This window comes from Lutra lutra, chromosome 5 (assembly GCF_902655055.1).
Source record: "Lutra lutra chromosome 5, mLutLut1.2, whole genome shotgun sequence".
NCBI lineage: Eukaryota > Metazoa > Chordata > Mammalia > Carnivora > Mustelidae > Lutra > Lutra lutra.
The window spans coordinates 151,744,656-151,757,491 of NC_062282.1; the positions used below are offsets into that span (position 1 = coordinate 151,744,656).

General features: G+C 43.2%; 1 protein-coding gene across 5 annotated transcripts in view; it reads right to left on the bottom strand.

Moving 5' to 3' along the window:
• The window catches only part of MAPK9 (mitogen-activated protein kinase 9), a 48,634-nt gene that overhangs the window by 12,460 nt on the left and 23,338 nt on the right, over positions 1–12,836 (bottom strand). For all 5 annotated transcript variants that reach the window (XM_047729065.1, XM_047729064.1, XM_047729066.1 and 2 more), the window contains 3 exons: positions 10,868–10,997; positions 8,431–8,489; positions 5,799–5,937 (listed from right to left, as the gene is read on the bottom strand). In XM_047729065.1, the coding sequence (XP_047585021.1) occupies positions 5,799–5,937; positions 8,431–8,489; positions 10,868–10,997 (328 nt within the window). The remainder of the gene's footprint in view (positions 1–5,798; positions 5,938–8,430; positions 8,490–10,867; positions 10,998–12,836) is intronic.

Genomic DNA, 12,836 nt, shown 5'->3' on the forward strand with positions numbered 1-12,836 from the left:
TGCCATCTGCTGGAAAACTGGGATAACAAAATGCAAAGCCACTGTCTGTGATGTCCTGGCAGGCCTGAAAGGTGCTAGCCTGGGGATGCCTGCCACAGGAGTGGCTGGAAAAGGTCTCGGGGCTCCTGATGCCCCCCCCCACTTCCATGGCACTCTCTCCTCAGCCTCCACACATAACCAGTGGCAGCTTTCCAAACCAAACCTGACTGAGGGCTTCAAGGTTGTAGAGAAAGACAGTTCAGCCCCTTCAAAGCTTGAAAACCACCCCAAACAGGGAAAAAAAGAAACACACATTAAGATACAAAGGACACATGAACTTGGGGCTTGGCCCACAGATGTGGGGATGGCCACGAGAGCACAGCATCCCTGGGACAGACAATAAGAACGCGTGAAACAACTATAGTCACAGAAGGGCCAGAGCAGAGAAGGGGGCCGAGGGCGTCACCCTATAAGGCACCATTTTTCCCGGTCAGTTCTCAGATCAGTACCCAATGACCAGAGCGGTGTCCTAGGAAGGAGGGCCCTGCACATGGTGACAAGGGTCCGCTGCCTTGATTTCCCCGGTTCTTCCCTAGAGGTACCTGCAGCCACTCACCGGGATGACTGAACCCTGGGACAGGAGGCTAAGCAGTCATCTGGAGGACTGTGGGACACGAGCTCTGAGTGGACCCTGAAAGGCAATGACCCAAAGCACCATGGTTCCAGCTAGGTGACGACACAGACCTGTGCACACTACGGAAGGACACTGCTGTCTGTCCCACCTGTGTGTGAACAGTTTCTGACCCTCTCTCCCAATCAGCACAGAAGAATGCATTTGCCCTGTCAGTGGCTTCACGCTGTACTAAAGCCTTATTAATCGGTTCTATGGTGGCCGGCACCGCAGCTGCAACCAGCACTACCTAGCTGCATAGGCCTTGGCGGCGAACATTCTCCGGGACCACTGAGTTTCCTCCAGGGCCAGACTGGGGACTCAAACAGGGCTGTGACATGGAGTGCCGTCCTTGAGTTCCTTGAGTTTCAGTGGTGGCCCTAATCTCCTCTATCTATGCCGACCCCGGAGATCAAACATGTTTTTGACTTATCCTGGTGGGACAGTCTCATGTGTCCATTTGGCCTTTGCCATCATGACACCTCTTACCTTGCAGGCCAAGGAACTAGCGAGGGGGTCACTCCAACTGCCCAGTGTATCTGTTCCGATCATACAATTTCAGGACTGGGGAGGGGACTGCTGGCTGCATCCACGGGCCCAGTAGCTTGTTCTGAGCCACCAGAGTCAGACCCCTCAGATATGAAGGTCTGGGTCACATGCAGGCAAGCCACGGAGACTTGGCAAGGCGACAGCCGAGGGAAGAGAGAGTGGAGATGGGAAAGTGTACATCTGTTGTGGCCCAGAGAGCAACTGCTGGGACAGGAGCTACCTTATTCTCAAGCTCCCCTCAGGAAGAGAGACCCATGGGGAGCACCACAGAGCTCCTCCTGACCTGTGTGGCTCCTGGCCTGTGACAGTGTGGGGCAGGAGCCCATTTCGGAGACACCAGACTCCAGCAGGCGGCTTGGGGACTGCGGTGGGGGAAGCTTTCTGAGGGCTATAGTTGCAGCCTGCAGCCCTGCCCTCAGCCCCTCCAACAGCTCAGCCCTGGGCTGCCTTCCGCCCGCCTCTTCAATCCCTGCAGCCCACTCCCCAGCTCTTCCTCACAGGCCTTCACCTAGTACAAGTCTCGCAGGTCCAGTCCCATCCTGGCAGGCCATGCTGTCCATGAAAAACCCCACATGCTCTCTGGGGACAAAGCGTGGCGGAGAGGCAGGAAATGACTTGGCTGAGTGTGGTACATTCCAAACTCAGTGAGCAGCCTGAGCACCACAAGGGGGACCACAATGCCCAGGAAAGGGTCAGGGCTTTCCAGATCTCCCCAGCTCCATCCCAGAAGAGAGGCCCAGGCTCCTTCTTCACCCCTATGGCCCCATAACCTAGAAAAACTGAAACCGAGATTCTAGACTTGGGCCTCGGCACAACAGCAACAGATATGCTGGTGGGAGGCACAGGGAGGGCATGGGTGTAGTGGAGGTCTGCAACCTGACCCAGCCCCACCCCACCCAGCTTCTGACACCAGGCATTCTGGGCATTCTGAAAGAAATACTACAAATTTTCCAGAACTCTAGGGCATAGCCTTCCAGACTGAAGGCCATCAAGTGCCCACCACAAGGAGTGAAAAAATTTCTGTATCAAGGCATATCATCATAACGTTTCAGAATCCAAGAAATGAAGAAACATTTTTAGAGGATCCAGAGAGAAAAACACAACAGGGCACTTGCAAATGATCTGGAGTAAGAATGGTATTAGAAAGCTCAAAAGCCAAACTACACCACACTAAAACAGGGTCCTGCATTTACAACTCGGAGGGCCACTGATTTGTAACTAAGAATTCTATATCCAGCCAAAGTACGAATCACATGACAGGCAGGGCAGAATGAAGAGTTTTAAGCATCTGAGGCCGCAAGAACGTTTACCTCCCATGCACCACTTCTGCGGAAGCTATTGGAGGATGTGTTCCACCAAAATAAGGGAATAAACTGAGAAAGACAGAAAGGGGTCAGGAAGCAGGTTAAGGAAAGCCCCAGGGAAATGCTAGGGCCAGGGCCAGGATGACCCCCCTCGCCACCGCATCAGGTACGGGGGTGGGGGGCAGCCAGTCAAGGTGGGAACAGCGCTGAGGCTCTGAGAGTGAGGGTCCACCCGCAATGAAACAGCACATCACCTGAACACACTGAGAGGAAACCCAGATGCTTGGCAGAAGGCTTTGTGTTAACTTAGCAAGGAGAGCAGAGCAAACTACTTGCTCCTTGAAAAGCAAAAGAACAAAGACCACAAGTGTCCTTAACTCTGGGGGCGAAAAGTTGAAAGGAAAAGAAATTCTATCGCAGTGTAAACAGAAGACTGCGGGGGGCAGGGGGCATTTAAGTGGTCAGAGTGATAGACAACACACCACCCATACTGGTCCAAACCTGACAACACCGCCAACACCAGGGAGGTCAGGCCACGGGAAAGGTAGCCGAAGGGAAGGGGAAGCTTTGGGTCAGGGAGAGGGAGCTAAAGTGATTCCTTATGCCCCAAAGGGAAGGGATGGGGATAAACACCAAAATAACAGCTAAGAGAACGGAGTTTGCTTCTGGGGAGCAAGAAATTAGAAGGAGGAAGTGGGGACTCTGTTTTTTTTTTTAAAATAAATATTTGTAGAACTATTTGACCCCTGATTAAAATAAGGAACAAATCAACCAACTTGTTCAGAGAGTTGTAGAATAATTACAAACAAGGCGATCCCATTTGAAAAGTATAAACTGAAAAGGACATCAGTACACACAGATACATTGGTAGTAAGGTAGTCACTCTAAAGTTTGGGAGCAAACACCCAGCTGCTATCACCAGCCACCCCCATTCAACAGCAGAGAGCTGGAGGACTTTCCCTTCTTTTAGGTTTTTGAATCATACAAGGTAAAAAGTGGTGAGGCTATCAATGTTTTATTTTTCAAATAATTAAATTTTATATTTAGTATAAAAGCATTTTAATAAGCAAAACTGAAAATGTGTATTTTGTGCATGGCACTGTGTATGAGAGAAAGGACCAGAAAGGCTCATGGACAACCGTCAACCCACTAACAGGCTTTTCATCACCTCTTGGGTCCTGGCCGGGTGGGCGGGGTGGGCCACTGGGAGCTTCTCACTATTTGCTCTATCTCCCTTTCCCACTACCAGCACGTGGTTCTTTCACGAGCAACCACAAAGTCCAGCAGATCTGTGAATGTGTGAACAGGTAGAAGACAAGCAGGCGGAGTGGCAAGTCCTGGTGGGGTGGTGGACAGGATGGAAAAGGGCTTGGTGGGATCATCTGCTCGAGTGTTCTCGGGTTTCTAAACACTGTGCTGGGCAAAGTAGACACCCCTTTGGACACTCTTTGATATTCTGGTCATCAGGAGTGGGACCAAGCTTCAGGGACCGAACATTCCCTAACATGGGCATGTGTGCTGCAGCCCTGGAAAGGTCCCTAGGATACTGCTTCCCCACAAATCTCTGGGCCCGGGAAGGGAGGAACAAGTAAGGCAAACCATTTTCCTTTACAAAACTGATAAGGCTTAACAGAGTAAGGCTGGAAACTTATTTTAAAGCGTCAATGTAACACAAAATGTGGTTAAGAGCTAGGAAGAGTGTCTTAATTTATATAATGGACTGTAAAAATTTTAGGAAGCAAGAGAGAATAGTATGTTGGGAAATGTTTATTTTTAATTTAAAAAATGAGCATTATTATGCTAAGTGAAAGATGTCGGTTGGAGAAAGACAAATATCATATGATTTTATTCTTCTGTGGAATTTAAGAAACAAATGAGCAAACAGGGAAAAAAAAGAGAGTGAGATAAACCAAAAAACAGACTCCTCACTATAAGAGCATAAAGTACTGGTCACCAGAAGGGGGAAGGTAGGGGGATGTGGGAAACAGGTGATGGGGAAGAAGGAGGGCCCTTGCTGTGATGAGCACTGGGTATATCAAAGTGATGAATCATGATATTGTACACCTGGAACTAATATTACACTGTAAGTTAACTAACTGGAATTAAATAAAAACAAAAGAAAAAATGAATAATATTACTTTAAAAGAAAATTTGTCAACAGAATTTATATTATTTTAACTGGACACTTGGTGGCAGCAAAGGCCATATTTTAAATAACATCACCCAGTCAGGAGCCCAGTGTGTGTGAGGCCCCACAGAGGGCCCTGGCTGGGGACCAGGTATGCCGCCCAGGCCCGCGGGCTTTGGGGTCCCAGATCTGAGGCTCGTGGCTAGGGGTAAGGGCAGTCGGGTCCTCTGTGGATTGGTGGGCTGTGCAGTTGCGGCCAATATTTCCTGGTGCCTAACAGATCTACCACACCATTGAAAATCTCTCTATTCTTTCCTTTATGAATAGGCTTCTTTGTTCCGGTCTCACTATCTTTCTCCCCACACAGATTGTGGTTCAGAGAAATGACAACTTCTTGATGTTGGAATATAATATCTAAAAACAATCTGTCGACAGAATTAGTACGGTAATAATTTAGGGAATGCTAAGAATGTTTCCAACACAATTCTATTATCTCTGCCTGTAGTCTCACTCAACATTTTATTGTCAAAGAAAATTCTATCCTGATGTTGTGCTTGCACAGTGATACAAGTCAAAAAAGAAACAAAAACTCCTAAGAGCAGCTTACAGAAGTACACTGTATCCACTGGTTTTTAAATGCTACTTCCTGACAGAGTACAGCCAGCTGTCCTTCAAATCCCAGTTTAGGGGCTCAGGACACCCATCCTGGGCCATTCCAGAAGTTCCCACAGAGGGGACAGGATACTGCAGTGGCAAAGCTTTACGACTCTAAGAAATGGGTATTTGGGCTATAATTTATGTATGATTTCTCAAGCAACGGTATCATTTACTACTTAGCCTCTAACTGTTCCCCACCCCAAATCTAAACTCCTGCCTCATTAAAAATGGGATTTCAAATACGGCAAATATATTAACAATGAACAAACAGATGGTTCTGGGTAAATAACATTGGGGAGTTCTCTGTTCTATTCTTATAACTTTTAAACTTTAAGTTACTTCAAAATGAAAGGTTAAAAAAAAAAAAAGGTAAGTTTTCTTCTGCAGCATCAAACCAAGCAGTTTTAACTGGCAACTTTTAAAAAAATATTAAGTTCTTTTGTGCCTGGAGAATCATGACTGGAAAACGTTGTGACTTTAAAAATAAAACTAACGTGGTGTCACTACTTACTCTATGAATGATACCAGCTGAATGCAGATGTTTAATACCACAGAGCATCTGGTAAAGAAGGTAGGACATCCTTTCATGGTCCAGCTCCATGTGAATAACCTGACATAAGTTAGCATCCATTAATTCCATAACCAAATACCTGGGGGAAAAAAGATCAGCCATGTACACATAAAAATCACCCAAAATTCTTTTATGGTCCTAAACTATATTTATATGAAACAGTAATAACTTACTACTTAGTTACTGCACTAGCTAAAATTTTGAAAAAAAAAAAAAAAAAGATAACTTGTTTTCTCTAAATATTTATAAGGTATCATGTTTAAAAAAAAAAAGCAAACATATAATGGAACTTAGCAGAAGTTTTCCAAAAAAACTATCAACATGATGTATTTCACATTAAAACAATTTTTAAATCATAGACAATAGAATCTCAAATATTCAAATTCTCCCAAATCTTTATTTATGTGTTTGTTTTTTTTTTTGCTATTGGATCATACTTACCAGTAGAGAAACCATGCTGTTACTTCTCTCATGTTAAGAGAATGCTTGACCTTCTGCCCCCACCAGCTATACCCCATATTCTTGCTCTCTGCAAGCAAAACTCCCCCAAGAGGTGTCTATACTTGTCATCTCCCATTCTTCTCCCATTTGTTCTGAAGCCCACTTCCATGGGGTATGTGACCCACCACCCTGCTGCAAGTGTCCTTGCCAAGACCCTTAATGACTTGCATGTCGCTAAATCTGATGGCCTGTCCTACAGTCCAGCTGGCCGTGCCCTGCTCCCCTTCCCAACTTCTTACTGTTGGGGGTGCCACTGCTCACGCCTTGGCCTCCTCCTCTTCTCTGACTATCACTGTCTTGGTGATCTCCTCTGGTCGCTGGTCTGAACACTTTAAACACCATCTGCAGACCGTCGACTCTCAAGTTCGTACCTTCTGCCCAGACCTCTCTCCTGAATGCCAGGCTTATGTATCTAACTGTCCATGTCCCAGGCCTACTTGGGTATCCAAGAGGCATCTCGAGGCCCATGTCCAAAACTGAGCCCCCAGTTCTACCTCCCCCACCAGTTGGCTCTGCCTGTTGCCCTCCTGTCTCAGCTGGGAGCACCTGCAAGGGGCTCAGGCCAGCACCAGGCATCACCCTCAGCTTCCCCTTCCTCACACTGCAGTCCTCTACAGTGGCTCCCCTTTTGGGACAGTTTCAGCCTCCAGTCTGTCCCCTTTACCTAGTACCCTCTGGCCTAAATGCAACCACCATCATCCATCCCCTACATTGCTGTGGGGCTTCTGTGTCCCCACCCCTGCTGGTCCCAACAAAGACACTAAAGTTATTCTTTGACAATGTAAATCAGGGAAGCTCACTCCTCTGCTGGGTCTTACTGCCTTGACTTGAAGTAAGTGGCCTCGATGCCCAGGAGGGTCTGGCCCCATCACTTCTCTGAGAGCTCACCCTCTTCTTTCCTCTGCCCCTCCCTGCCCCACTCCAACTCTGCTCCAGCCACAATGGCCACCTGTGGCTCTCAGAGCACAGTGGGTATGGCCCCACTTCCACTCCTTTATACACCTGTTCCTTCTATCTTGATCTCACCTTCCCTCAAATATCTGTAGGACTAATCCCAAGCCTCCTTTACGGGTTTCTTTATCCCCAGTCCAGTGAGGTCTTTCTCCTCCTCTGCTTAGGATGTTCCTTGACTCCTAAACCCCCGCACTTCTGATTCCCTAATCCAGCTCATTTCTTCCAGAACACTTGTGACACCCTTAAGATGGCGGCACTTCCTTACTTACGTTGACTGCGTATCTTCTCTGGCTTTCACAAAACTCTAAGAGCGAGTATGACGGCCTGCAATTCTTAATCATAAAAGGGATCTTGGCCTGTTTGGGTCACTGAAGTATGCCAAGTCCGAGAGAGTGCCTAGCACACAAGTGGCAATCAGATTATTTGTTGAATGAACGCACCACTCAATTTAGGATGAGTTAGACATTCTATTTCAATACGATAAATTAATATTTTACTGTTTGTAAGATAATTCTATTTTGGATTTTGGAGTTGCATGGTGTTTAGTGATATAATGATTTCAAATAACAATTATAAAGCCTTGAACCCTGTCATCCTGGCTTTTGGGGGCACTGGAGAAAAACATTTTATATTTCAGCAAAGCAAATCAACAGCATTAATGGTCACTGTCTGCTCCGAAGAATTATTTCCAGTCATCCTGTCCGTTATGGAGATGAAAATATATAGGCACAAATAGTTGAATATTATTATCTTTCTTAACATTTCTCCTCCACATGGGACACCTGGGTGGCTCAGTGGGTTAAAGCCTCTGCCTTCAGCTCAGGTCATGATCTCAGGGTTCTGGGATCAAGTCCCGAATCGGGCTCTCTGCTCAGCAGGGAGTCTGCTTCCCTCTCTCTCTCTCTGCCTGCCTCTCTGCCTACTTGTGATCTCTGTCAAATAAACCAATAAAATCTTAAAAAACAAACAAACAAACAAACAAACATTTCTCCTCCACAGAAAAAAGTGGCTAAATATATTGCTACCTACATTTCTGAAGTAAGAAAAGCAATTACTTTCTTTTCTAAATTTTTAGTCTTTGATGCATGGTGCGTTACTGAGTAAAAATGATACTTACACATCTTGAAATTCTTCTAGAGTCTTTTGTGGTGTAAACACATTTAACAAACTAATTATCTGGAAAGAGAAGATTTATTATTCCTCAGCATGTCAGGTAACTTCACTTAATTATCAAAATTAACTTTAACATTAAAAATGTATTAAAACTGAAAAATCATAGCAGAGCTCAATATTTATTATTTTTATTAGTTTTACCAAAATATTCTATTACATGGTATTTGAGAAAAGTTAAATGATTAGGATTCTCACCTTGGAAAGACGATATACTTTTAATCAAATCACATTTGATGTGTCTCTAGTAACTCATTATGACAGAGTTTTAACACATAATGTCTTTCGGGTTCTGAACATATACAGGTAGACATTATGGGTAGAAAAACACCAAAGCAATATGTTGACTCTGAAAACTGAAATATGCTCTATGAATTTCTGAAGTTTTGAAATATGAAGGTGAAACCTGTATTTTTAGGATGATAAAGGTGAACCCCTCACAGTGTTATGTATTTACTTAAAGAAGGTTGTGGAAAGGCCTCTAGGAGTCCCACCGCTTAAGTATCAAACACACATCCTCAATCATTTCAAATGACCAAGGAAAGACAAATGACTGAGAATATATAGGATTAGGGTGGCCGGCTAACCGAGGGCAAAATAAAACCAGATCCATACTGAAACTTCACATCAACTCCACATGGAACGAAGATTTAAATGTAAACCATGAAACCACAGAACACTAAAATGTGGATAAACATTTGTAATCCTGGCATAGAAAAGCCTTTTCTAAACATGACAGGAAACCTAGAACATGTGTCATATTAAACCCAAACCAAGGTCAACAAACCAAAAAAAAAACCACAAAAAACAAAAACCACCAAAAAACTAATATAGCAAAAGCAACCTAAGAGACCAACAGCCCAAGAGAAAAATGGTCAGAGGCCACAGGAAACAGATTCTTTTTTTTTTTTTTGAAACAGATTCTTTAAAAATAAATGGCCAATAGAGATAAAGTATGGAAAGAATTGAACTGCAGAAGTAAGAATAAGATATCACTTGTCATCTCTCAGACGGGCAAAGTACAACAACAAAAAAATCAACAATATGTACATAGTGCTGGGGGATTCTGAAATAAAACACGTTCTTAATCTTTTTTTCCCCCCTCGACAGTCTCAATGAAAGTGTAAGACTGACAGTCTTCCTTGAGGTCAATTTGTCAGCACATACTAAAATCAGAAGTGTGCAGTACACACTTTGACTAAGAAGTTCACCTGGACAGGTGGGCAAAGAGGCAGGTACAGGGAGGTTTGTTCCAGCACTGGTTATAATAGCAAAAACTGGAAGCAATCCAAATATCCAGTAACAGGTGACCGGTTAAATAAATTATTGTACATGTGTACTACGTAATGTATCTGAAGCCCAAGAGTATTACACGAGGGAAAAGGCAGGATGCACCATAACACAGCTGATCGTGTTCATGTAATATGTAGGTGCACGTGTAAGAATGCTCACCAAAATGTTAATGATAATGATCTGAGGGATTCGATGACTTTTGCCTTCTTGTTTATACTGTATGAATTAAAAAAAAAAAACAATAACCATACTTGTGCATAACCTGAAAAAAATTTTAAATGTATAAGTAAAACAAAGCACATGTTGGAGAAATTAAAAACAAACTCAAACCACAGACTCAAAAGAATAAACTTGTCTTCGTTTTGTATGTAATGTCCGTATGCCAGAATGATCCAGCATCAATGCTAAAGCGAAGGGAGGCATGTAGCATTGAGTGTAGTCTTTAACACTCCTCCTCTGCCACAAAATAAGGGGTCACAAGAGCTGATCTGCAAAGCCCATTCCAGACATAACACTTTACAATTTTTTTATAACACGGCAAAGTTACCAAATCATCCTCACGATAATGCTCAGAGACCAGCTGTGGACATACAATGGGCCTGTGTACCTCATTTTCTGGAGAAACACAATTTCTCCTTGAAATTCACAGTGCTTTGATTTTGGTGGAAATGTCAAAGCACAGACACCTTGAGTATCACACCATCTACTCACATTTATTTAGAACTGAAATGTCTGTCATACGAGGTAAAAAGCTACCTTATGGAACAATGTTTTTCTAAAAAAAATTAGCTAGTTGTTTCTCAGTTTCGTAGGTCAATACTGTTGCCATTTTATAGAAACAGAAATAGTGAAAATCAAATGATTACAGGTTAACTGATCTTGCTGTCATACCTAGACAGGACCATGATGCTTCTTGTTGACTTTAATTTCCCCAACGCTGATTAAGAATTTTGTCAAGAAAATAGAACCCCTTAAATAGTTCCTGTTAGGACTATTTTACCCAAGGTCTGAACTCAATGTATTTCCAAAGACCCTCCAAGATGATCATATCATGGACAACATTATACAGAGGAAATGTAGACATAACTTACATTTTTATGATTGACACATTTTAAGAGGACGAGTTCACGGTAAGCTCTCTTTGCATGAGTTTGATTCTGAAAAGGACGGCTTAGTTTCTTGACTGCAACATTTATCCCAAGAACTGTATCAAAAGCAGCACTATAATCAGGAAATATAATAAGGGACCCATTAGGATGATTCTGGAAAAGACTACAATGCACAATGCCCATTCAATGCATTCCCCTTAAAAATAAGTAACAAATAAGGAAATGTCTTTCTGCTTGCTTCCACTCAAGGTACTTCTACACATAAAGAACAAGGCAAGTTGGCTATGAATGTGGGATGGACTAACTCCTTTGCAGAGGCACGAACTTGGCAGCTGCAGTTAGGACACACACCTGGACTTCTCCTTATATGAGTTGAGATTATTATATTCAGAACCAAGTAATTTAATACAAAGTGTGTAAGACCAGCCAAGAAGTGAACTCTTCAGTTTGAATATGCCAATAAGTTGGAAAAAAAAAAAAAAGTCACTGGTTATCACAGAATACAATATAGGTATAATCTGGCATATGGCAGTGGAGGAAATGGTTGAGCTCATGAGAAGGATGTAATAAATACAAGCTCTGATTGTGTTTTTCCCAGACAAAAGAATCAGAAAAAAGGAAACAGAAGCCAAGATCTCAGCTCACGGTAAATCCCCAAGATACAAAAGCCCTAATGTAAGCAATGGCTATATAAAATTTGACTAGAAATAACTCCTTGTGCTATTATAGTAAAAATGAAATCTTGCAGAGGCTGCATTTCTGGCATCTCAAGTTCCCAGCCGAAAGTCATGGTTCCTTTTTACTTCCAGAAAATAGGAAAAATTGCGTAGGCTGTTTGGGCACTTGGTATAGACGATACTAATGACACTGCTCGTGCTATTCTTGCCCTTGGGCTCCTCACCAGAGGTTAAGAGCTGCTAAGGACCATGTGAGAATCCAAGCACCATCTAAAATATTGTTTCTATGTATTTATTCTATGCAGTTTGTAACACCGTTTTCCACGTATTCACCCTATTCATCTTTGTTTGTTTGTTTTGCCAACGACCCTCACTTAATTCCATCTGTTTTAAATTTTTAAATTGAAGGCTAGAAATTCCATGTTACTTTGTAATTATTTCTCGTCAATTCAGGTCACATTAAGTGTACATGTGTACACATAGGTCAATCCACATGCCCATATACAAATGTAACATTCACATGAATTATAAAATGTTACAGATAAATCTATTTGTACAACAAATGTACACACTTGTATTTGTATCTACTATATTTCAGTCTTAATTTGAAAACAGACACTCTTTTTTGATCTGAAAAGTTTTTGCCCAAAATGAGCCAAATGGACTTAAATTCTGAGCCTCTGAGCAGACACACACTTCCATTCCTAGTTCCAACGCTTGGAGAGACCACCTTCCATTATTTCTGGTTTTAATTCTTGTGGTCCCTTCTCAACTCCAAAGAATATACTTTTTTTTTTTTTTTAAAGATTTTATTTATTTAGTTATTTGTCAGAGAGAGAGAAAGCGCACAGGCAGGCAGAGGGGCAGCAGAGGCAGAGGGAGAAGCAGGCTCCCTGCTGAACAAGGAGCCCGATGCAGGACTTGATCCCAGGACGCTGGGATCATGACCTGAGCTGAAGGCAGCCGCTTAACCAACTGAGCCACCCAGGTGTCCCATCCAAAGAATATACTTTTCATTTATCGACTTCAGAAGTTGTCGAACTACTCCCCTAAAGCTGAAGATTTAGTCCCTTTACTTGACAGCCCCACACCTCCCAGTTTTTTGCTCTCATGTTATTCTAAACTTTCCCTTTGGTCACCTTAGTTACTTAAACAACGTGCCTAAACTTCTTGTTCCATCATCTTTGGAGGAAGGGACCCTCTAGACTCTCAGCGTGTAAGACAAGACCACCACATTCCATCTCTCTGGCCTCCAGTGCTCTACTCTCTTTCCT